The following is a 26927-nucleotide window of genomic DNA, read 5'->3' as shown; positions in this document are numbered from 1 at the left end:
AGGAAAGATAAGATCCCAGGGTTAGTTGCAATCAAAATGTTGAAGTCATGCTGGAGTTCCTACAGGATGGACTGTCCAATGGCTTGAAGGGACACATGGAAGCCTTAAATAGTATCTTGGGTTCAATGACTGGTTGGCTTTGTCTTGTATCTATATATTCAGAGAATTATTAAGGGAGTGGCACTTATCAATCTGCACACTAGGCCTGTACAGTCATGGCACTTTCCCCACCCCTAAATTCTTTTTGAGGTCCTGAGTGGTGCAGCAGTTTCTGGGATTTGTATTTTTTTTTCTGAGGCTGCAGCCAAGTCCCAGAAGCTTCTGCACCATGGATCTAGACAATAAAGTGGCTGTCAGGTAAAGGAGTGGAAAGTGGAGGGGATCTCAGGGCCAGGAGGTTGGGTGGAGGTCCAATAGAAATGTCAGATTTCTGCTGTGACACAAAATGACACAATAGTGTCACTATCATGTTGTGTCGTGTTGTTCTGTTATCTAAAATTGTGGGCTATGAACAGGCCTTCCACACAGTTAGGGAATCCCTTGGCCAATTGATTCCCTAGCTGGAATCTAAACTGAGAAATAGCTTTGATAGACCCACTGTTTGGACCCATGGCCACAGAGGCTCTCAAAGATCCTGTCCTTAAAATACTCTTATCACATTGGCCAGGCAGATGTCAAACATCTAACATCCAGTGCTGGCATATGCATTTTTCACTTTGTCGAGATGGTTCTGCACTCAGGTCCTTCTTTTCTCACAAAGGTTGATTCAACTTTTTGTAGAGCCTAGGAAGTGGTTCTTCCCTCTTTCTGTTCTAATCCAGTGCGCTTCAAAAGAAGGGCTGGCATAAGCTGGTTGTGCAAATGGATTCTGTTTGGATAGAACAAGGCATTTTAATAATGTAGAAGGTCTATATGTCTTTTTTATGACAAGATGCAGGGGCAGAAGGTGTATTCCAGCACTCTTTCACATGCCTACAGCCATACAGAACACTGATAAACAACACACAGCTTGGAGAATACTGTATGAGATCTGTCATGCAACATGGGAATCCATGGTAAAGGAGTCCACACCTTTTACTAAGCACTACAAAGTGGCCATGGTTGCCTTAACCAATGCTGCATTTGATAGCAGTAAGCTCATTGGTAGGGCCCACGCAGTGTATCACACTGCTCCGTTATATCCAGAAGGATGCTTAATGCCCTACTATCTACCTAAGAGAAAACAAGAATTTTTACTTAGTATAAATTCCGGTTCTTGTACTCGACTCCTGTTGTACTCTCCAGTTCTTGAATTCTCCTGTTCTTGCCCCACTTTGTATTTGTTGTGGGGCTGAATTGTCCTACTGAATGATAGCCAACCCATGATGATGAGATAGACAGGACTTCCTTAGGATTTACTCTTCTCCTCATATACTTTGCATTTTTTCCAACCAGTTTCAGCTAAGTAACAGGGGTATCCTGAAGGATATATGTTCTCCCTGCCTTTCTCAAGAACAGGTACTATGGTAAATAAAATTTCCCACTTTTGTTGGGACCCAACCAAGTGTGCTTAAGATGGAGATATAAAAACGCACATGTACAGGGGTGTTCATAGATGAGAGTAAATATCTTTACTAGTAATATTATAAATTAAAATGTGAGAATCATAATTTCCTCTTGATTTAATGGATTAAGGTAACATTTTTGCAAGCTAGCAAGAACACAACCAGAGAGTTGTGGGGTTTTTAATGCTGAACTGATCAAATCTGTAGTTTACAGTATGCTAAGAATAGACTAGTTGATTTGAACATTAAGTTTAATAACACATTACCATAAGCTCTGGTTTTGGCTTTAATGAAGCTTCTTTCCCTGAGGAAATTTATATCATCACCATTTGTAAACTGAATTGTACTAGAGCAACAGCTGTGAGTATTTTTACACCTTTGTCTTCTTTGGTGACCTTGAACAAGCAGTAAAATTAACAAATTAATGACAGAAGAAATACCACAGGCCTACATTTCATCAAACAAAATATTTAGGCACATGTACTATGTACAGCATAGTACGTGGTAGTAAATTTTTGTTATCCGCATAAGGCGAACATTAAGGCTATTTGGCTTAATTCTTGCCTTTTCCATGCAAAAGGGCTCAGTTAGCAAAAATGCAGGAGTGGCATATAGAATATCCATCTTCCATCCTCCAAGAAATGCAAACCAGATTAAAGTTTGTCACAGGGTTATCTTCCTCTTCTAACTCAGTTGAAGATAAAAATGAAGAGGATTGCTTCTGAGCTTTGTGTCAGAAATACTTATGAGATTAATATACACCTGCTAGCCCTGAGGTATGCTCTAAAGCCTCTTTTCAGTATCTTTCATGCACCAACCCAAACGTCTTTTCACATTGTCAGCTATTTCAGTGGTAGAATTAGCCTTCACTCCATACCCCCTGTCTCATGACTGCTTCACAAGATTATCATTCTTGGCTATTTTTAAGGTGCCTTTGTCATTCTCCTACTGCTCTGCAACAATTCTAGATCTGTGGGAATTGTGAGGGGCACACTTCCTTCCTGGTCACAGACCTCAAACAAAATGTGTAAACCCTAATCCCATATCCTGGTGATACAATTCTGGCGATGGGGAGGCAATGCTGAACCATGTTACGTTGACCTCATCACTGCATCATAAACTATTTATTTCTCTTTTTCAGCACAAAAGCAGTAGTGCACTATATATCTGTACAACTCACATTATAAAATGGCAATATTCTCTTCTGATACTATTTAAAACAATTAATGGGAAACTACTTAAGCTGTATTCACCTAAGTGGCGCAGCGGGGAAATAGCACTTAGCACTTACATTTATATACCGCTCTATAGCCGGAGCTCTCTAAGTGGTTTACAATGATTTAGCATATTGCCCCCAACAATCTGGGTACTCATTTTACTGACCTCGGAAGGATGGAAGGCTGAGTCAACCTTGAGCCCCTGGTCAGGATCGAACTTGTAACCTTCTGTTTACAGGGTGGCAGTTTTACCACTGCGCCACCAGGGGCTCTTGACTAATGCTTGACTAACAAGCAGAAGGTTGCCAGTTCGGATCCCCGCTGGGCAGCAGCGATACAGGAAGATGCTGAAAGGCATCATCTCATACTGCGCAGGAGGAGGCAATGGTAAACCCCTCCTGTATTCTACCAAAGACAACCACTGGGCTCTGTGGGCGCCAGGAGTCACAATCAACTTGACAGCACACTTTACCTTTACCTTATGTTGTGAACTACACCTGGTTTCGCACTCTACATGCTCAGAGAGAAAGAGGCAAAGTCACATCATTCACAAACTGAATTGGTTCTTGGAGATGGTGACCATGTAGGATCTGGGCGCGCAAACAGAGATAGAGAGAGACACACTCAGAAAGTTCAGTGGGCTTTATTATAAAAAGTTGCTCATCAGGAAAAAATAAAAACATGTTTCCGATTCAAAATATAGTGTAATGTGCCTAACTCACTTATGTGTGTGCACTCAGAAATCACAGCTATCTAACAATCTAACAAATCCTAATAAAACATTTAGAGAGAGAGAGGAGGAAGGGAAGGCTTAGGAAGGGGGTGGCAGTAATTAGTAGGGAGGAGGGAAATGGGGAGCAGGCTAGGCTGCGCGTTGAACAGGCATCTAACCAGATTCATGAAGCAGGCTTCAATGGAATTGTTCATTGCTGGAACTGGAGAACGATGCATGCTTCAGCTGCAAGAAGGCTGGATTTCAGGAACTTGGAAGCAATGCTTTCTTCAAGAGCTCAAGCAGGCTGGTGGTAGTTTGCTCAGAGCGAGGTAGAGAGTGAGAGCACCATGGCTGGGGTTGTCTTGACTTCTCACTGCGCAGCAGAAGTCACAGATAGTTCCTGTCCATGGACAGAGTTCCTGCTTGTTGCCCTGCGGCTTTAGCAGCAAACTCTGGGATGGATCTTGAGCAAGTATTGCACGTAGGCAAAGATTGCTAATCTGCCATGTCCAGAGACGACTCCTTATAGTGGTTCCATCCTTTGAGGTCCATTTGAGTCTCCTGGATCACAAAAGGTGTCCACTCCTGTTATCCTCTGGATATTGTCTTTTAATTATCAAAATTAGCTCAGGATATTTGGTCTGTCCAGGGTAAACAGGGTCTCAGTTCATCTCCTGTTAGCAGAGTATTGTTCTATTGTCATTTCCAAAGTAAATTTGCCTCTTGGTCCCAAGAATGTTAAAAGTCAGGAGTTAGTGAAAGAATTAGCTCTATTTGTGAGACGGCAATTAAATTACTTCTTGTGTACATCTATCTGGTGTGTGATTATGACAAAAGAATATTTAAAGTAACATCAAAAGGGGTACATGTGTTAGGCGAGTTAATCAATACATTTGACTAAGGCAGAAGCATCCTGTCAGTGAGGTAAGGGGATTACTGGAGAGCAGGTTAATTTCAGCAGTGTGAGACTGGTAATCAAGCAAGACCCATCATGTCTCTTGTGAGTTCCACAAACACTGATAAACAATGCTAAGATTACCCCTGCCTTTACAAATAATTTACCAGGCAGTCATGAGATCTGGGTATCATGTACTGGTTAGGTCATCTGAATCCAGGCATTAATTGGGTTCCATATAATTCTGGGTTGGTGGCTCTGGATTTAATGTTGGGGTCAGGGTGTCCCCAACACTTACTTAAGCTGTAAAGGAAGGAAGGCTTAAAAGCATATCATTTATAAAGAATACATTAAATTCTAAATTGAATTTAATGCATAAATATTTGTGGGGTTGGTTTTTTTCTATAAATGACTTAGGAACAGATTCAATATATTTTGCTGTCTGAGTGCCAGACTACACATTATGTCAATCACATAATTGGCCCTTCTGTGCTTGGTATATTTTTTCCTAAATAGCAGTTCTTGTACTGGGGCTGATCTGGTTCGAAAGATAGTGTGGGGAGGTAAAGGGAGGTAAACCATCCTTTACTTCCACTGTGGTTCTGATCCAGGAAAGGGCTACACTGTGGCTATTTGCTCTGTGAGGGAAGCTACAGGTGGACGAAAATGGATTGGGAACATGAGCGAGATGAAAGATCAACCCCACAATGCAACAGTCCTGATTTGGGGAGGTGGGGAGGAGAGAGAGAGAGAGAAAGAGAGAGAGAGAGAGAGAGAGAGAGTGAGTTAGTTTGAGGCAGATTCTGTGACTTTATTTTTTAAAACATAAGACAAGCACTCAAAGATAAAATGCTTGATATAAACTGTATTTTTCCGCTTAGTCTCTACCAAAATTATTTGTGTACACACTCTCAAGTTTATATTACACTATATTAAATAGAGAAGGTAAAGAGTCAGTAAGTAGTTCTTAATAACAAAATCTTGGAAACAATGAAAACTTTAATCAATGAGTTTATTTTACTTTGAAACTTTTTTCTGGGCCATATTTTAGCCTTCTTTGTATTCATATTCTATATGATTTTTAGTGGAAATCATGTTTAATAAGGTTATATAATAAACTTGAACAAATTAATTTTACAAAATTGCAGCCTGCTCATAAATATTAAAAAGAAGTAGATATTATCATTGTAATTAGATCATGCACATGATTTCATTTGTTGTACCTGTAAGCTTGGAAAGAAGTGAAAAATTATTAGTACTGATAACATTTCTCCTATGGTTGTGATCTTAATCATACATATTTGGAATTAAATTCAATGTGCAGCTTAATATAAGTGAATAAATAGTATATTCAAGTCCACACAGGTAGAAATTGTGATTTAGCTGCATAACAGTTCTGTGTATTGTTATTTTATACATTCTATAAAAATCTTAGTTGATTAAGTATATGAGTTTTAAGCAATATATCAATTAAGGCTGCAGAACTATGCCATTTACCTGAGTGTAAACCCCGCTGAACACCATGGGACTTACTTCCAAGTAAACATGCATAGTATTGTACTCTGTGAGTGTCCTCATGCGCATAGATAATGCACATATGATCAAACAATTATTTTGAAGAAAAGGATGCTTTGTGTGTGGGGTGGGAGGGGGATTTTCACATGCATGTGTCTCAGGAAGTACCTTCTTAGAAATGGCATTATTTGCTGTATGTGAGAGAAGATAGAATGCCTCCAAGAAACTGCCTGACATATACAGTTTTTATAAGTACTTGTATTAAAGAATAGTACTGGCTTACATCCAGACAAATATTGCATGCACCAAAAAAAGCTGCAAACATGCAACAGAGGAGCCATTTCCCCCAATCTCCCCTTCCCTCTGTGGCTCAATGTGTGCCCCCAGGATATGTCCCCGTAGGCTCTGCAATCCTCGGGGATATATTTTCAGAAGGCACAGTGGATTGCTGTGGGAAGGGAAGAATGGCAAAACTCACTATATGCTTGTAGCTTTTTGCAGCATGGTCAACATTAGTCTGGATGCCTGCCATTTTTCATAAGAATTAAAAATAATTATTTAATCATTGTATTAAAAATAATTATTTTTTTGTATATGTGCTGCTTAGTTAATTGGAGGTTTTGTCAGTTTAAAAAGTTTTTAATCAGTTAATCTAACCCATATCAACTAAATACTTCAGCCTAAGCTAAATGGCGTAATAAGGAGATCATATCTGAGCATGAGCAGGAGATCACATCATCCTTTCAAAAAAGATGTTTTTCATGTAATTAATCTATTCACTTCTACTTGTGGTCTGTTCTTAAATGCACAATTTCTGCACAGGAACAGAAATAATTAGTAGTGTAATTAGCCTTTCAAGGATTCCTAGTTTGGTACTGCTTCTAGACTAAAGTAAATATACGGCTTTATGTTTTAGAAAAGCTGCTAAAGATGTTTAAATGAAAGCAACTATAACTAAAACTGAGACTTCCTTGCTTGTGAGTGCTGAATATCAGTTGTCACTAGTATTGTGAATCTTTATACTTGAGTTTCACATATTATTTTTGCTGCAGTTTCATAATACTGAATGTTAACCTCACAAGCTGGCATTGCTGTGTCACAATGTAATTGTTATTTATATTGGATTAATTATGTCAATAAATAATGAAACTAATACTGAAAATGTTAGTGTCATTGCACTGCTAAAGACAGACCTTGTTAACTATGAAACATGGCTTTCTTGTCATTCATGTGAATTATATCTGGTTTGTTTAATAGATATTTGCATTATTCGTGAGCATGATTTAATTTGCTGTATTAATTGGGTTATTTTAGATGCTCCACCAATTGGTCAGGTACACAATGCGAAAGGCCAGCTCCCAAGAGTAGCAAGTCTGACAATATAAGTACAAGTAAGTGACTTTTGAACAACAGCAGGAAAAATGTTTAAGCTGATATTTAATGTATGCCCTTATCTCATGCGTCCAATGCACTTTATGTAGCTGCTCTGGCCTGATCAGGACAGAAGAGGCAAAGATAATAGGTTATGAATAATGAACAAATATAGGTACCTATATGTTGCCGCAGAGCATGGCAACACACAAGTAGACCCCCGACCCCCTGCAAGCAACTTCCTGGGCTCGGGGGTCTTTCCAGAATTCCCCACATGCTTGTGCGGGGCATTCTGGAACTTCCGGGGGCCACGCAGCCCCTGATCCCCACAGCCCCTGCCAGCTCTGCGATGGAGCTGGCAGTCGTGTGGGTGGCCGATCCTTAGCCTGCTCTCCCTGCAAATCCCCTTACGGCGCTTCTCACTGATTGTGAGACTCGCCTCAATGACTAAGCCCAGCTGAAATTAATGAGAGTGGTGCCTCAATAATTTAAGCCCCAATAATTTCAGAGGCTAAGGGTTAGGGTTAGACAAATGGCCTCTTAAACACTGCAGAGATGCTTTGCACACAGCACAGCAGCACTGTGGTGGGACTTGCAGACATACTCCCAGGATGCTGGATTTTCATACTGGTCCCTCCTTTTCAACATCTGAAGAGGGCTTGAATTATTATTATTATTATTATTATTATTATTACTATTATATTTATATCCCACTCTTCCTCCAAGGAGCCCAGAGCGGTGTACTACATGCTTGCGTTTCTCTTCCACAACAACCCTGTGATGTAGGTTAGGCTGAGAGAGAAGTGACTGGCCCAGAGTCACCCAGCTAGTTTTATGGCTGAATGGGGATTTGAACTCGGGTCTCCCCGGTCCTAGTCCAGCACTCTAACCACTATACCACACTGGCTCTCTTGGGTCTGAATTGGGTCTGAATCTGAAGTGTGGAGACCCATTCTCCTTCAGGAAAGACTGTAACTTTATGTACTCTATTCTTGATGTGAGAGGATCCATAACTATAGGTTTCTAAAAAAGTTTCTTGCACACAGCACCTCCATACCATTTAAGAAGTAATGGACAACATCTTCTCGAAGAAGGAAACTAAAATGTTATTAGAGTCAGAATTATTCTCAGTTTGTTAGAATTTTCATAACTGTTGCAAAACCCAGTTGCATACAGATATGTATGCTGAGGTACTTATAAAGGTTTCTGAGGTTAGCTATGCAGTAATCCATCCTGTTTCTATTATTTGTTGCAGGAAGCATTGCAATCATTGTTCCTCTTGTCCTCCTGGTGACCTTGATCACCACTTTGGTAATAGGTCTGCTCCTTTGTAAAAGAAAACGAAGGTAAGGGATTTTTATCTGGGTGGCCTAAAATTATCTCAAAGAAAGGATTCTGTGCATGAAATTAATTCAATATAGTAAATGTGCTCTAAAGTACATCTTGACATGGAACTCTGAAAACAAAGGGAAACAGACAGAGCTATCTACATCTACCTCTTCCAAAACTAATCTGGAAGTTTCATCCAGCGGATGAAAGTACCTAATTACATTTTCCCAGTAGCAGGCACAGACTTTCCCACTGGAGAAACTTAAAACTGAACAGTCAACTAAGTCCCATTCTTTGTCTCATCCCAGCTGGATTAAAGAGATAGAGAGAGAACTCAGGGAGCAAGCAGCAGCAATATAGGAAGATGCTGAAAGGCATCATCTCATACTGCGTGGGAGATGGCAATGGTAAACCCCTCCTGTATTCTACCAAAGACAACCACAGAGCTCTGTGGTCACCAGGAGTCGCCACTGACTCAGCGGCACAATATTACAGGGAGCATCACACTTCCCAAGTTGCTGAATCATTGGAGTTGGTGACATTTCTGCTGCATCTAGTCAATCCACAAACTCAGAAGCTTGTGGTATGACTATACACATACGTTATGCTCTGTTAAGCTGGGACTAAGGGAATAACAAATGGCAACATAGAAAGAATGGGTCTTGATGAGGAATTTCAAGGGTAGGAAAGAATCAGCACCACCTACTTATCCAAAGAGGGTGTTCCCTGGATAGGGGGCAGAACTGTTTGTGAGAGCAGGATATTTTTAGTCAGCTGAAGGTAGTGGTGGAGAAGAGGCGATAAACAGTAACATAATGTCCAAAAGACAGGGTGGGGTAAGGCCATGATGACGCTGTAAGAACACTGGCTATCAAAGAGGAATGTAAGACAGTGCAGGGATCTGAAGAAAGCCCTCAATGATCTGAGTGACAGATCACGAATGATCTGAGTGATTTCAGCAGTAAAACTTCGAATACTGGTAAGGGGAGTGAAATATGAAGGGACACAGTAGAAAAAAAATTGCACTTGTCAAGGTAAGAAATACCAGAGCATGAGCAGTTACTTAGCCAAGAGACAACAATAAATTCATTGCAGTTCTTTGCGATGTTGTACCAGGAGAATTGATACAACTTGTCAACTGTTTGAATGTGGGAAACAAAGGGAAGAGAAGAATCAAAGAAAAAACAAGGCTGCCTGCCTGATCAATAGGGTGAATGGTGGTGTTAGGGAGACAAATAGGGAAATAAACTGAATAGAGAAAAGCTTGGACTGGGAAGCAAGAGAAGCAATCTAATCTGGCTGGCTTCCAGACTAATCCTACTCTTGTGCAACAAACTAAGATGAACATGCAAGAAGGTCGTGTAGCTGAGCTCAGCGCTGAGCAATCTCTCATGTTCTCAATCCACTTGTACATGGGTTGCACTTCCACAACACGGATAGTGGAGAACTTTGCATCCTTCCCTGAACTATATGGACAGAAGAAAAGTTTTCGCCACAGGAGACACACTACAGACTGAGCAGGTGCAAGTTCACAACTCACTAGAACTAGCTAGTGCAACATTCTTGCTCTAGTGCAAACATGCTTGCGTGTTTACTACAACATTAGTCTGGATGTCATCCACCGTCGGGGTGTGCACAGAACTGCGGAGCTGCGGTCCGGCACTGGGGTGGGGGGTTCCTTTAAGGTGCGGGAGGGTTTACTTACCCCTCCCGCCGCTTTCCCCCCTCCTGTGCCCGTATTTCTTCGAGTAATTTCTTTGAGTATTTCTTTGAGCACCCCTTCTCCGGCGCTCTGCTGCAGCAATTCTTTTAGTAATGGGGTGGCAGGATACCTCCCTGCTGCCCCTTCCCCCACTTGGCGTGCAGTGCAAAAGGCTTTAAGAAGCCTTTTGTGCATGCGCACACGTATTTTCATGAGTAAACGGAGCGGCAGGATATCTCCCTGCCGCCCCTTCTTCCACTTTGCTGCAAGCCTTTTGCAGCAAAGCCTTACGTTGTGCATCAGGCTGGGAATGCCACTTTCAACCAGGCCAAGCTGCTGAACGTGGGCGTGAAGGAGGCCCTGAAGGACGAGGAATGGAACTGCCTCTTCCTCCACGACGTGGACTTCATCCCCGAGAACGACCACAGCCTCTACGCCTGCAGGCTTTGCTGCAAGCCTTTTGCAGCAAAGCAGAAGAAGGAGCAGCAGGGAGATATCCTGCCGCTCCATTTACTCACAAAAATACGTGCACGCACGCATGCACACAAAAGGCTTCTTAAAGCCTTTTGCACTGCACGCGGAGCGGGGGAAGGGGCGGCAGGGAGGTATCCTGCCGCCCCATTACTAAAAGAATTGCTGCAGCAGAGCGGCGGAGAAGGGGCGCTCAAAGAAATACTCAAAGAAATTACTTGAAGAAATACGGGCACAGGAGGGGGGGAAGCGGTGGGAGGGGTAAGTAAACCCTCCCCCACCCTTAAGGGAATCCCCCACCCTGAACCACCCAAATCCGAACTGCCCATGTGCGGACCGGTCTGGAGGCCTGTAGAATGGCCTCCGGATCGGTCCAGGCACATCACTAGTCCACAGAATATGAGATGAGGACAAGACAAATGACAATATCAGACATAAATGTGGACATGTGGCACTGGAAAGTTCTGGCATAGAAAGTTTCATCCGCAAAGAGGTAGTACAGTGCAGAGAACCCAGGATTTGAGGATATGAAGGAGATAAATAGAATTAGAACAGCAGGGGAGTAAGAACAGAACTATGAAGGACTCCAGCAGAGGGAGAGGTAAGAAGGAACTTTCTCCACTGGAAACATGGAGTGAGTGATCTGACAGTGGAATACAAATTTATACATAAGAAGAGATTTCAGATATCACTTTTGGTTGCCAGTGTAAATTTTATGACATTACAAGAAAATGTATCTGAGCAAAGCATTTTTGTTTGGCATTAATGTTACCAGGATTGCAGATAGGACCTTCAATCTGTAAGATGAAGTTTTAATGTGTATCATACAGAGTTCCATATAGAATCTTCAGTGTATTCACCATTTTCCCCTGTTGTGTTGTAGGACAAAAACAATCCGAAGACAGCCAATAATAAATGGAGGAATCAATGTAGAAATTGGTAACCCATCATATAATATGTATGAGGTGGGCCATAATCACAGTGAAAGAGGTCTTTCAGATTTTACATTAAATCCAGAAAAGGTAATATTAAATACTTGTCATTTGCTTTCATAGCCAAATAATTATTAAATAGTAGTGAAATATTTTCATTATTTCTATGGTGTTTGATCTCATTCACATATGCAAACTACCACTTGATGCTGCAGTGAAGTGATGAACATGCACGTGTGAACAAGCAGGTGGCTGTGTACATTCTAAAAATGCAGTTAGTAACTATACCAATAACTAAAATTATATAGCAACCGTGGGTTGAATATCTTAATGCATATGCTTTTTAATGAAAGAATCAAGTTGCACTGTTGCTTGCTTGTAGGTATGTTTTGCCATGTCCACAAGGTATTGGCATCTGAATTACTGATACTCTTTCATCTAAGTTTGAAAAAGATCTGTGATGGAAATGTTCTTATTTCTGCTGCTGCAAGCCCTGCTTATTATAAGCCAGTGGATTACTGTGCTGGCCTGCTCAACACTGGCCCCCCAGCTGTTTTTGGACTACAACTCCCATAATCCCCAGGCACGGTGGCCAACAAACAGGGATTGTGGGAGTTGTAGGCCAACATCTGTAGGAGGGCCAAAGTTCAGCAGCCCTGCTGTAGAAGCTGCCCAATTACCTTTTTACATAATGAGCATTGTGCCATCCCCACTTACTTGTTCTTGCATGGTATAATTGAGGTGATAGCAGGAAAGAGAGCACAGCCTTATTGTTTGATAACATACACACTGCCTTGCTGGATCAGACAAAAGGCCCATCAAGTCCAGGATTCTGTTTCCAGCAATAGCCTGCTAGGTAGGTGCCTCTAGGTAGCTCACAAGCAGAGCATGACAGTGGCAGTCTTCCCTTGAATGGTCCCCAGAATCTCATTCTCAAAGGCCTATTGATACTAAATGTGGAAGTTTCATTTAGTAAGCGTTACTAACAGTCACTGATAGACCTATATTCCATTAATTTGTGTAATTATTTTTTAAAACTCAACTAAATTAGCAGCTATTGCTGCATCATGGTAGTATATTCAGTGGCTAATATACAATGCAAGGCTATGTCAGCCCAGTAATATTGTGTGGATATAAGTTGTGCAACTGCAAAAGGTTGTATGACATTAAACAAGAGTAAGCCCATTGGAAATGATTATAATGAGACTACTCTTGGGTAACATCATTTATACAATTTGTGTTCTTGCAATGTTATTGCACTAATGTAGCCTTGCACAATATGCCAGTCACTATTCTAATTAGGCATTCCTTTAAAATGGACCTACTGATGATCAATTTAGTCAAGTGACCCTGTATTCTAATTTTATGATAAAGGGTGAAAGATTTCTCTCCCTCCTTTTATAAATTTCTATCATATTGTCCTTTATAATTGTTCTGTTTTCTATACTAATAAGGCACATATGTTTTACCCTTTCCTTTTACAGGTGGTGCTCCAGTCCTTTAATCATTATAGATTTTTGTACTTTCTCTAGCTCAATTCTTTTTGAGATTGAGCAGTTTGATGTATTCTTCAATAGATTTCTATAGACTTGTACATGTAACATATTTTCAGACACATGGAAACATTCTTCTTATCTTTTACATGCTAATGTATCCTTCTTTTTTCAGTTACCCACTTGTCAATGGCAAAATGATATTTCTAGCCTTCCACAGAACCTCCATAGCACTAAAGAGGAATCCAGTGGCATTGCCCCAAAGTATAATCTGTACAAGACCTTAAAGTAAATACCTCCTTCTCTGATACAGAGCAGAGTTGCCAGAACCTAAGGGGTATACTCGTGGGTCAAATGGGCCGTAAGCCAGAATTTGGCTTTTTTAAAGCCAAATCTGGCCACCTAGACAGAGTATGGCAAAGTAGTAATTGAACCATGGCTAGATCTAGAAATGTCTCATTGGCCGCCTTCAGACATAATGCCAAACTGGAGGCCAGAGGTTCCTCTTTGTGGTCATCTGAATGTGTTTAATCATCCAACCCTCGGTGGGTTTTCAATCCTAAACCATAATTTTACCCTTGGATTTGTAGTGAGTTTCACTGCTGAAACCTCCGGTTTGAAAGAGGCATCATGTTGTTCTAGGATGGCTGCATTTATCACTGGCTGCCTCTCGAAGCTAATGCCCTGTCCCCTTTCTCTTTGCTCCTCCTGCCGATGCTTGGCAACAGAGATGTTGCATCACCACATCCCAAGCATTAATGTATTTAAAGGGAGAGAATCAGAATGGAGAAAGCTCACTTTCCACTGTATCTTATGGTCTCCCTTTTGTCAACCCACACAAAAAGGATGGGATGACAAGTTGTGCACCGCAAGAGAGGTCTCTAGCTATTAAGGACTACAGAAATATGTGCACAAATACATGGAGCCCCATTGACACCAGGAACTGGACCACTCAGTTGTTTCCCCAAAAAGGTCACCAAAAAGATATCACATTGCTTGGCAGAAATACCAATGTGCCAACCCCACGTAAAAACCTGTGGAAACCCCAGCCATGAAAACCTTTCTGTTGTGCAGTCATAAAGAAAGAGACAACATGTATCCCCACAAATCTCCTGTCTGCATCTGTCCATTTCCTTGGATTACTTCCGCAACTTGCAACACGCACCCTGGCACGTTGCCCAGCATGCAGAACCTTTAACTGCAGTTTTAATACATGATGTCTTGACAGGTTCCATCTGGGGAGGGGGCAGACATGAGAGGAACCATTTCATTAACAGCAAACCTGAACAAGTGCCACTGCCACTCAAGACATCCTTTCTAAGGTGTTCTGTGTGGAATATGGTTGTTCAGCAGAGAATTAATTTCCCTGAATGCCTGGACAGTGTCTGTATTATTAAGGTTCCCATGGATGGTGCTGCTCCCGCCAACTGTCTAGAGTCTTCATATATATGTATGGGTATCCAATTGTTCAGCCTTGGCCCCCCGGCTTGGACTAGGGGCGTGCAAGGACCATGAATTTGGACCAAACTACTGCTATGTAGACCGGTTCGGTCGAACCTTGGCCAGTCAGACCGACAAACCAGATTGAACCGGTTTGAAGCAGTTCGCAATTGAACCACTTGAACCAATTCTGTTTGTGGTGAACCAGTTCGATTGTGAACCATTTCTGCACATCCCTAACTTGGTGGTGGTCCAGGATGGGTGTGGTACCATGTGCACCGGCAAAGCAAAGTCTACCATCAAAGTGATAACCCAAAATTTGGGTTAAAAGATAGCCCCTAGAATTCTTAAGTGGTCCTTAAGGGGGGGAGGGTTGGTACAAGTTTGTAGAGGAAGGGGGCCCCAGTCCCTTTTCCTTGGGTGCAAGCATGCAGTCTCGGCCATACCTCATGAGAAGAACAGTCCTGGGTGATGTTTGGACAGGGATGAACCTGAAAGACCAGTATGAAGACAATATGTGCAATAGATGTATGTCTCCTTCTCCCAAGATTGCTATCTCATGAGAGTAACAGATCATGGAGACACACATGCAGGTCGGAGGTCTGTTGCCACCCAGCCCGGTGGCTAGATCACTGCAAACCCCATGGAAGAGTACCTGGCAACACCTTTCCTGGTATTGGCAACAGCTGCAAACCAGGAGTCCAAGAGCCAAGATGTCACTACACACACACACACACACACACAGTCTGGTCTCCCTGCAATACATATCCATGTTTTGCGTGTGTGTGTGTTTTGCCCTGCTCGGCTGCAAGCCTTTCCAGGGATTGCTGAAAACAGTGGGTAACCTGCCCCGGGATGACCCGTGGCAGTCAATGTACATACACCATAATGCCAGTCCCAGCCAGGCCCATCTGGCTGTGGGATCCATTCCTGGTCTTTCCCATCTTTACACACCTGAAACTCCTCAGATACATGGAGCGAACTGGACTCCTTGGAAGTCTGGAAGTGTTGAATGGAGATGGGAAGTTATGGAGCATGAGTTCTGTTATTAACCAGAGATACTGGTAGCCCTACATTAGCGGGGGAGCTCTAGAGTGGATGACCTATCTCATAAGAGAGCAGTCCAATGGAGACCCAAAGCTCATGGAGCCTCTGATCCTCTGCTGTGGATTGGCCCTCATGAGAGAGCTGATTCACGGCCGGCAAGCCAACACAGGGGCAGGAGTGTGTTGGGGCTTCCTGGACTGCTTGGCCGGGGTCTATGTGTCCAAGAGCATCCTTTGTCAGAGTGGACCAAAGTCTGCCCTCATTTTCATACTCCCTCCAAAGAAGTTATCATGATCCCTTCCCAGATTAACAGAGAACTGGTGCCTCTCTCCATCCCGCAGTACTACTGCTGGTGTGAGACTGTGTGGCTGTAGGGCACTTGCAACGATGGCGGTGCAAGTGGAATGATGAAAGGGTTAAAATGCCTTTTCTCTGTCGATGGTGGGCAGTCGATGCCGAAAAGGCATGGTCGCACCAGGAACGCCCCCTCAAAGATCGTGGCCAATGGTTGCTGCTCCACTACCTGTAGTCTGGCAATGTGAGCGGTATGGAGCTTGCTGGGATGCAGCCTTGGCAGACCAGGATGAAGGAGGGCTCCCTCTGCCCAGAAAGAAGAGGTTGTGAAACAGCAGCTGGGTGATTCTCTGCAGGATGTTTCCTGGGTTCACAGATTAACCACAGATTTGCCTCCCTGAGGTTTCACACTATGTCTGAAGGTTCCCACTGTCTCCTAGCCAATAGCCAAAACTACTTACTGGTTCCTAAGCAATTAGACAAACTGAAGATTAACCTGGGTGATAACCTCGAGCAGAAATGTTTCCTAACATCATGCTGTACATAAGAACATTCTAAACTGAAGCTTGTATTTGATCTTCTTAGAAGCTGTTTATATTTTTGAAAGCCAATTCAAAATCAAATTTGTGATTTCAGTCATTGATTGTTTAACAGTATTTCTATGTGTTATGCAGAAATGCACTATTCTAACAAAAACTAAGATGCAAAAAAATGCTCTATTTAAATACAGGCCAGGTATATAGGGGGAGGGGCCACAGTCTTCAAGCTTCCCCACACAGCACCGCCAATCTACTTAAACTCTGATCTGAAAGGACCTCTAACAGCAGGGGTGAGAAACTGCAATTCATCCTCCATGCTCATTCACTCATCCCCCTACTGAGGGTTAGAAATGTTTATTTGAGTTTAAAAACAGAACTAATATGCCAACCACATTTAAGGAATGTTGTATGTAAGAGAAACCAGTGTAGCAAGACATAAAGCCATACAACTGAAATGAAAGAAGTCTAAACAAAACCATTCTAGTTTGCAATGATATATATGGAAAAAACTTCCAAGTAACAACTCTGTTCTAAGTTACACAGTGCAGTGGTAGCCAAGTATAGGACTGTATGTTTCCTCCCAGTAGCCAGTCATTCAGTGACAGTTCCCATTTCTCTCTGGCCCTGAAAGTTTGTCCCGACTCCTGAAGTGGAGTAGCAGCAAGGACCAGGCCTCCTGCTTAGCTGTATTATACAAGGAACCTGGTCCATTAAAACAGTCCTAACCCTCTGCATGAAGCAACTTTACACAACTAACAATTCCTGCAAAGAGTGATTCAAGGCATGTTTAGAAGCAAATGGGAGCACAGATATATTTGAATGGAATAAGATGGTTCTTCAGCTGTTCTGGCACAAAACCTTTACTTGCACCTGCTAAATAAAAGTGTAAGGCCAGGCAATTAGTAAGCATGCATAATTAACTGCTGACCTTTTATCACCCTGGAATAAGCTGGAAAGTAAATTGAATCTTCCTAGCTACATGCATGGGGGAAAAATTCACATGTTTATGCTAAGCTGCTTCTCTGAAAGTTGGACAAATACACTGAAATCAGCTTTTCGGTGAAATTAGGATAACCTAACTACCTAATGTTAGTATTCTACATGTTAGCAATAAAATATTTGCATTGTGGAGTATCTATTGCTGAGCAGTACAAACTAATCATGATGTAAAATATCAGTGTGATAATTTTGCACAAGCACAGTGTCCTGGGTCCTATGACCAACATTGAAGTTTTCTATCCAATGGCAAATCAAGCATGTTTGAAACTTGCATAATCCATTGTTGGGTCATGTGCAAAGTGTTTCATGCAGACGAACACAATAGGGTTAGGTGTCCTTATGCCACATTCAGACTAATGGGGCTTAACTAGTGCAGTGGAATATCAATGTCCCCAGCTTTCCCTAGACTGGGCTCATTAACTTGAAATCATGTTATTGACATACTCAAAACTCTTAAATATCAAGGGCATTATTATTAATTATCTTCATATGCAATTATGCATGTGTTCATATTTTTAATTTACAGTCATGTGTGATGTGTTATATAATTAAAAGTCTTTCATTTTGCATGCATTAAATCAGTGTTGTTGGATGGAAAATGGGGACTTGCACTACTTTTTAGAATATAGCAAGCTTTGGTAGATGAATGAATTGGGCTCTGTTACAGTTTATTCTGTGTTTGACCCTGAATACTAGAGCCAATTTCGTAGGACATGGCTGTATCATGCAACCTGCAGTACAGTTCTATCTATGCATGCTTATTCAGAATAAGTCCTACTGAAAGCCAAACTACATGGTACATTGAACAGATAGTTTAGCCCTGAGTGTTAAGTTAATGGGTGGGGGGCAGTCAGGACTGCAGTACGTGGAGAAGGGGAACTTTTCCTTTTGTGCTATGGTCCTGACAAAAATCACCCCCATGCATACATGCCTCAGGAGAAAAGCTTCCATTGGTGCCTGTGACAAGTTTTCCTTCCAAAACAAACTGCAGGAAGGGAGAATTTTCATCAGGACTGTGGTGTGTGGGAAAAGAGAACTCCCCCTTCCCAGATGCTGTGGTCCTGATCTCTCTCTCTCTCTCTCTCCTCTCTCTCTCTCTCTCACACACACACACCTGCTGTTAAAATGAAAACACAAACTACACGTTTAATGTAACTTCTTGTTTGGCCCTGAGGTTTGCCATGAGTAAGACTCTCTCAGTGTACATTAATTACTTAAATTGTTGCAGAATGACACATATAACCTGGATTTTCCAGTAACACTGTACTATTAAACTAATAAATTATGCACACCATACTTGAATATATGTGATGAAGTGTTTATCTGAGTGCTCATTAGATCCTTCTTGTAATTTTGCAAATAAAATTAAATGAAAGCTACATTGGAGATACACTTCTGTATTTCACCCATAATCTAATGAAAATATTGCCAGGGAAATAAGCTTCTCTGTACAGTCATCTTGTGAAATGTGAACAATTCTTTACTCCTCTAAAGATCACTCAGACTTTAACCCAATTTAATTCAAACAAAGTTCAGCTGATTTCAGTTGACTTGATTTCCAATTAAGTGTGTTTAGGACTATGATGTAAAACTGCAACTCATACCATACATTTTTTAAACTCCTTTGCATGAGTGGAGCTTATTTCCACTTAAATGGGTATAAAATCAGAATATAAACTATGTTATGAAAGTTCAGAAGAGCAACTTATGTATTCCTCCTACAGCCTGTTTGGAAATTCTGACCATACATAAGGATTAAAAGCATATCAGCTATGTTTCACCAAGCCAGTGGCTAACATCCAGACAAATGCAGCACTCATGCTGCTAACAGTGCACTGGTCCTGGGGGAGGCAATTATATTTTCTCTCTCCTTCCTTCTAAAGTGAACTGTAACTCCCAGAAATATGACTGAGGGCTGCGCAACCTGTAGAAGCATATTTCTGGAAGCCACAGTAGGCTTCGGAGGAAAGGGGAAATTGACTGAAAACACACACACACACACACACACACCACCCAGCATGTGCACATCGTCTTCATTCATCTGGATGTTGGTCAGTTTCATTTTGGGCCATGCAACACCTCAACAGTGTTAGAAGCACTGCTGAGACTTGAAATTAGTAGTGATGCCACCAAAAATTATATGAACATAGCTGGCATGTTTGTAATCTTTACTTCCAATATGAAAACCTGGCATGGTTGGAATCCAAGGATTACAATATGGGGTAAGCATTACAACTCAAAAGTTGTAATCTATGCGGGAGAGGAACTTGAGTTTTGCCTCTCTCACAGCCATCTATCTGCCGCCATACCCCCCACCCCTTTTCTTTCTCTCTTTTTTTTAATTTTTGCTTTCAGTCTCCCTTCTCTTCCCCAGTTCTCCAGTGCCGAGCATACTGGAGAGACTACATATCAGATATAAGGGGTGTTGGTAACTTACTTTACTAATAATACTGACATGGATATATTTAGAACTTAAGTAAACAGTGGCCGACATTCAGACTGGCATTGTGCTGGTGCATAGATTAGGGATGTGCATGAACTAGTGGCTGACATCCAGACTAATGTTGTGTGGTCACACAAGAGGGGAGGAGTGATTTTCTGTTATCGCCCATTCTCTCTGAAGCCTTCTCTGCCTCCCAGAAATATATCCCTGTGGGCTTAGAACCCTCAAGACATATTTTGTATGTATATTTTGTATGTCCAGAGCCACTCTGGACTTCAGAGAGAAGGAGAGCTTGTAGAAAATCACCCTTTGCCCCTTCTGTAACGGCACAGTATTAGTCTGGATGTCTGCCACTGTTGCACCATAACAGTGCCAGTCTGCATGTCAGCCACTATGTTTCTTTAAACTCAATCAATTTGGCCTTTGCATTCTCCTCAGCCCGTCCTTGTGCAATGGTTCCTTCCCTGGCTGGACTCTGTGGTTTCACAATGTAAACAAGCTCTGGAGAGTTGCAGGCTAATGCATGGTCCCTTTACTCCTCTCCTTTTCCATGTGCCAGAGGAAGAGAACAAAAGTTTCTGCCTTCAGTTTTAAACTAATCACAGCCTCACATGTTGTACAGACTTGGGGAATTTTGGTCAGTTTTAACCATGGCTTGTTCCACAAAAATCAAACTCTGGTTACAGATGCTAGTTTATGAACATACCAAGTCAAAAGTAAGTAACCACAGCTCCCTGAGTTTGGATGGCGCATGGAGCCGTGGTTTTTAAAATCAAAAGTGAAAGCTTTCAGATTCCTCCTTTGACATGCAAAGAAGGCAAGGGCTGCACGGGGTGGGGGGTGGGGATATGGGAAATGTGAGTCCACAGATATGGGATATGTGAGCCCACAGCTCTCCAGGGCTCATCCATGCTGCATGAAACCATGGTTTCCTAATATCTCTAAACTGACCCATTGTGGGCATAGTCCCAGTTTGGTGGTGGCGAATATATAGAAGAGGGCCTAAAGTACTAGTGATGAGAATTTAGCAAGGAACAGTTCACACAGAATAACTATATGTAAAACTTCTCACTTATCCCCCTGAAAAAGTGCATTACATTTTTGGACATTACTCACAAAAATAGATATGTAATTTTGACGCTAGCATACAAAATAAGCATTATGCACGTTATCAGATGATTTAGCAGAGATTTGCACCCAGAAGTCTGTTTCAGTGCCAAGGGAGCCATTGCTGGATCGAGACATATGTTTTAATATATTTAAAGATCTTTAGCCATGGTGCCATTTCTAAGTGGTAATATTAATATTTAGACACTGGCTGACATGATACACAACATTACTAAGCTGTCATGCTGCACTGCAGGACTGCCTTCCAAACAAGCCCCAGAAGCAGCAGATTAGGAAACATATTTCCACATCTTTCCCCATTTTCATGAATGAGGAAACTAGTGGAAATGCTGTTTCTGCACCCACTGCTTCTAAACTGTGTCAGGGCTTGCTTAGAAGCCCTCAGAAGCACTGGAGTGCAACTTTACATCTCCATAATGCTGTGCATCAGAATACTATTTGTATTATTCTATACTTACAGAAGGTTCTATCATGTTAAAACAAAACGAGAAGATAAGATACAGGTTTGGAACTTGCATTGTAGCTCTGGATCTCCCAGTTTTTAACAATTTAATTTGACACTGAATGAACTCGATATTATAGTTATATCAACCATCTGTGCCATACATCACAGTTTCTAATTTCCATAAAATATTAGTGGCTGACATACCACACAAGGGTACATCTGTGCAATAGCACTGCGTGCATGCAAGTTACACAAGAATAAACCCACTGGAAATAATGGGCTTACTCTTGTGTAATGTCATTTGCACAATTTTTGTATTTGTACAGTAGGACAACTTGCATGCAAGCAGTGCTACTGAGCTGACATACCCTTGTGTGGTATGTCTGTCAGCTTATATCGTAAAATGTAGAAAAATGAAAATAAACTTGGACGTTTTTCTAGCAAATTCCATTTCTAGTAAACAAAAGTAGCTTTCAAATTGCATGCCATCAATGTATTAAAAAGCATGCATCATTAAATATTTAACTCCTCCTCATTATTTTCCTGAGCCAAGGTAATTAACATGTGCCCTGGTTTTTACTTATATATGCATGTTGTGTGCTTTAAACAATTAGGAATTTTTCAACTGATGTATTTGAGTTAATCTAAGTGATATGCTTATATTTATCTCTTTTCAGCCAACAAACTACTCCAATCCAGTGTACGCAAAATTGTACATGGATGGGCAAAACTGTCGAAACTCCTTAGCCAGTGTTGATGAAAGGAAAGAACTCCTTCCAAAGAAAATAGAGCTTGGCATAAGAGAGACTGTGGCATAATCCATTGTAACCTTTTGTATACTGTATAAATGTATAAAATATAAGGATTACTTTTCTATGTACCAACAGTATTATAATTGTTTTAGCATCAGCATACCTCTGGATTTTTTTCTGTTTGGTTGGTGGTTTTCTGGGTTTTTCCTTTGCTGATGACTTGACTGACCATTTGTATGGTATTTTTATGAGGGGGAAAACCTGCACTACAGTACAATTTACAACAATGCTGCTGATGTAACACACATTGAATTTGTTAAAAATTTAAAAAAATCCTTTGTAGTGTGAATATGAGCAATCTATTTTGTATGAACTTTTTTGGTTTTACTTAATCAATGAAGATGATATCTGCACTTTTCCATTATATGGTCCGAAGGCTGTAGTACAGTGTGTGAATTTGTTTCTGTTTTAAATGGTGAAAGTATGATTGGATGGTCTACTCTCTTTGTGCCCATTAGAAATTCACTTCAGAACCTTACAATTATAAAAAACTTAATTTCACAAGTAAAACATAACTTGCTTTTACAATTAGATTTAGGTTGCCAAGAAGCTATGAGTACTATAGAAGACATCTAATGGTCTGCATGAACACAGGTTATTCAGTTTTGGAGATTCAGTGGTCGTCCATTCTATACTAAAAATATATACCATGTAAAAAACCTTCGTATTTAGTAAAACCATATAGACTGTAGTTATAATACAACTTGCAAGTGGAAAGACCTTAATTGATGTGTGACCAGGCCTGTTTGGCAGTCCTGCATACAGTAGCCTACCTGGAGCACAAGAGGGCATTGCCTACACACATATATTTATTTACTCAGCCACATATGCATTATTTGTGTATGATGAATTCCCCTGTGTCATAAGGAGAGCAAAAAGCCATAAGCACACACATTGACAACTTATTCTTAGGAGGAAGGGAGGAAACCCACCCTTGCATAGAAATATCAAATCAATCCAATCTTCATCATTTTGTATCTATGGAAACATAATTTAAAAGCTATTGTGACTTAATTTTAAAACTTCTTCAACAAACCTCAAAACCACATTCTCAGCAGTGGAGAGTGTTTAAATGTAATGAGTTTCCAGCACTTTCTCTGGTATTAGCTTATTTTATGTTGTTATGAAGAATAAAAAGAAAAAGAAAATCAATAGAATTTGCCTTTTTTTAATTGTGAAGAAATATGTAGTGCAATTTCTTTAGGCTGTAAAAAGGATCCCTTGAAATCTTTTATACATAACTTTAAAGGCACAAAAGACTTCACACACGTACACAAAGGATCGGAGGGCCTTTTGTGCCTCTGCCTCACTACTGAGTTTTAGCTGTCATAATATATTAATCTAACAGATTAAATATGTTTGTGGTGGCTCTTTATTCCCTTTGTACAAACATTGCAAAAATAACAGCTGTTTTCTAAAAGATTTTTGTTGTACTCTGTGCATGCATACTACCTATTTCTAAACTTTGCCATGTTGAGGCCTTTATTAAAAAGAACTTGATTCATGTAATACTAGTGCAGTTTTGCTTGAACAATGTTATGCATATCATAAACCTTTTCAGGTTCTTGTTTAAGTCTATTTTTAATTGAACAGTATATTTCATTTGGTTAAAAATAGTCCTTTTTGCCTATGTTTCTAATAATGAAGTGTTAACATACTTTATAAAAATGTTAACTTTTACTTATTCAAATGAAACTCTAAAATATTTAACTACTGTGTTGAGCGCTTCTTAAACATAAAAACATATCGCTTAAACAATGTCAAGTCCAAAAAGATAAGGCAAGGTATTAAAAAATATGTTATACCAAGGGGGAAAAAGAGCAAAATGACAACATTTCTCTTTTGAAACCATTTCGTTGCCCTCAACACATAGCTGAGCAGGACCTTTAATTTTTTATCTTTTAATTTGTTTTAAAGAATCTTGGGTAAACCCTGGTGTGGCCCAATCCAAAACACACCTATAGTGTAGGTAGTGGTGCACATGTGAAAACAAACAAAAAAAGATCAAATCCTGCCAATCATCTGGTCATCAGAGAAGAGGGAGCCTGTTCACTCCATCTCCTGAATAGATGGTCAGAATTTTAGGTATTTTTAATAGGTATGTGCACACACAGTTGCAGGTTTTGGATGAGCAACAGCCATTCAGGTGTAAGATTCACCATCTAACTAGGAATACAAAGTTGTACAGTGTTCTTCAAGTCATATACAATTTCAATATAAAGATTCTCAAAATTAATACATGTTATTATTTACATCAGGGTCTCTTAACCTTGGGCCCCCAGATGTTGTTGGACTACAACTCCCAGAAACCCCACAAAGGCCATGTCTGGAGATTCTGGGAATTGTAGTCCAATAACATCTGGGGGCCCAAGGTTAAGAGACCCTGATTTACATCATTCATGCTCCTGACATATTTAAAGAAAATGTTTGGGTTTTTTTCTTATTTTTTTAACAATTTGTTCTCAGATTCCTTCTTTGTTTGCCTTATTCACTTTCATTTGTTTTGCCAAAGCAGTCACTTGCTTCCATTCCACTGATTTTGGCAAAAAGACTTAGAAGTATTTTTTTAAAGGTCCTGCCATTTATGGATTCATTGATGTTGCTAGATAATTACACTGACAGCCTCTTGGACTTCTTCCTACCCTTCCTGATCTGTGGTATACATTTATGTGGCCATCTATTATAATAACTTTAAGAATTTCCATGCTTCCTTGAGGGACTTGATCCTAGTCGTCCCCCTTTATCTTCTAATTATTTAGTTCTGTCTTCCTCACTTAACTTCTGGTTTCACCCTTTCTTTAAGATCAGATATTTGGTTAGGAACATTTTCCTAACCAGATATATGATCTTAAAGAAGGTGTGAAACGAGAAGTTATGTCAGGAAGACAGAATTCAGTGATGACAGAATGAGGTTCAGAATGTTAGCTCTGCCAACTGTTTTATTTTATTTTGCTCCAGCTCTTATTCCCAAGCCAATCTGCCGACATAATGCAGAGACAGGGAGTGGTTTTCAGGACCAAATCAGGGGCCTAGTTGCTTGCTATTTCTCCTCATCTGCCAGTTCTCCCCTGCAAACCTCCCTCCTCCAGCCATTTAACCCATGTGGGCTTATTTCTTGAGACTTAGCTGAAACTTGGTCTTGAAAATTGGCTGAGGGAGAAAGGTTTTCGAATGGCACCCACTGGTCCCCAACGATTTCCTACTACAGTTGCTGCATCAACATTATGAAGCAAACAACGAGGCTGTTCTCACAAGCAGCCTAGTCTAGGCTAGGGCAGCCTAACTTGGACTAGGCTGCTCATATGGAGCACCAGGATCCACACAGATCCTGGTGCTCCCACCCAGCCTAACCCTGCTCCCAAGCCCAGCTCTTAGCCTGAGTTAAGGGAGCAAACACTTCCTTAACCTGGCTGCACGCAGTTCGAGGAGACAGAGGGATGGGCACCTAGAGCGGCCGGCTGACATACTGTGAAAGTTGTGTGCCTTCTCACATAGCTGCTGTACCACTATGCAAGACTATTCTTCTTCAAGTACAAAAATTGTGAAATGGTAGGGCCACTGGAAAAAATGTGCATGTAACTTTGCCCAGTATTTCAGCCAGTGACTGAACAACTAAGTAAGCTTCACCCTACCGGAAATGTTGCCCTAAGTTATTTATCTTAATGGGTAGGACGGCTGACTCCAAGGCTGTCCTTAGGGTGGGGCAAATTGGGCAACCGTCCCCAGCCCCACACACTCCCACAGGCCCCATGCTCGGTTGCTCTCCTGTCCCAGGAGCCTTGCTTAGAAGAAGCAAGCATCCTCACCACCCCTGCCTCAGAACAAGCCTTGCCTGGTCAGTCTGTGGTTTACTGTCCTCAAGATCAGGGATTCCTTCCCTTTCCATTCATTCATTGCTCAGCTCAATAGTTTCTGAGAGACCCTGGAGGGAAGGAAGGATCAAGTAGGATCAAGAGGGTCAAGGATCAAGAGGGTCACCACTGTGTTGAGCTGCATGGCAGGGTGAGGGAGGAACTGGCTGGCTGGGCTCGGGGAGCAACACCCTCCTCTCACTTTTCACTGCTCAGGTAGGGAGGGGGAGCTTAGCTTTGCTTGCACTGCCTGGTCGAGAGAGAGGGGTGGGTGGATGAGCAAAAAAAAACACCCATCAACACAGAGACCCCACTTCTTTCTTTTAAAGAAAAAGGGGAGCTAAAGAAGGTTCCCCCTTCCCACCCCATGATCAAACCTACAATACTGGGCAAGACTCTTCATGGTGTGTTCTTCATCCCTGTTTTGGTGCCCATGAAATATGAGGATAAAATTGACTTCCCTAATAATCATTTCTACTCATCAGCAGTGCAAATAATTTGTGCCTCCCTCACTTGGATACATATGCTGATGAGCAGTAACTAATAAGTGTGGCCAAGGCGGGGAGTGAGTTTATTTTTTATCCCTCCAAGGAATTCAGCTGCATCCATCCCTTTTTATCCTCACAACAGCCCTGTGAGGTAGGCTAGGCTGAAACTCAGTGACTATCCCAGGATTATCCAGTTAGATTTGTGGCTGAGCTGGAACTTGCTCTCCGGTCATCGCAGACATTCGATTCACTACATC

At 41.3% G+C, this 26927-nt stretch overlaps 1 protein-coding gene across 9 annotated transcripts in view; it reads left to right on the top strand.

Moving 5' to 3' along the window:
• LRP1B (LDL receptor related protein 1B) overlaps positions 1 to 23898 on the top strand; it is a 1420219-nt gene extending 1396321 nt beyond the window's left edge. For 8 of the 9 annotated variants that reach the window (XM_053255339.1, XM_053255366.1, XM_053255358.1 and 5 more), the window contains 5 exons: positions 7201 to 7277; positions 8513 to 8603; positions 11643 to 11781; positions 16696 to 16794; positions 22197 to 23898. In XM_053255339.1, coding sequence (XP_053111314.1) covers positions 7201 to 7277; positions 8513 to 8603; positions 11643 to 11781; positions 16696 to 16794; positions 22197 to 22337 — 547 coding nt within the window. In that variant the 3' untranslated portion in view covers positions 22338 to 23898. The remainder of the gene's footprint in view (positions 1 to 7200; positions 7278 to 8512; positions 8604 to 11642; positions 11782 to 16695; positions 16795 to 22196) is intronic. The other variant, XM_053255348.1, reaches the window with a different exon arrangement.
• Positions 23899 to 26927: the final 3029 nt, after the last annotated feature.

Source organism: Hemicordylus capensis, chromosome 1 (assembly GCF_027244095.1).
Source record: "Hemicordylus capensis ecotype Gifberg chromosome 1, rHemCap1.1.pri, whole genome shotgun sequence".
Taxonomy (NCBI): domain Eukaryota; kingdom Metazoa; phylum Chordata; class Lepidosauria; order Squamata; family Cordylidae; genus Hemicordylus; species Hemicordylus capensis.
This window is presented reverse-complemented; position numbering and strand designations above follow the sequence as displayed.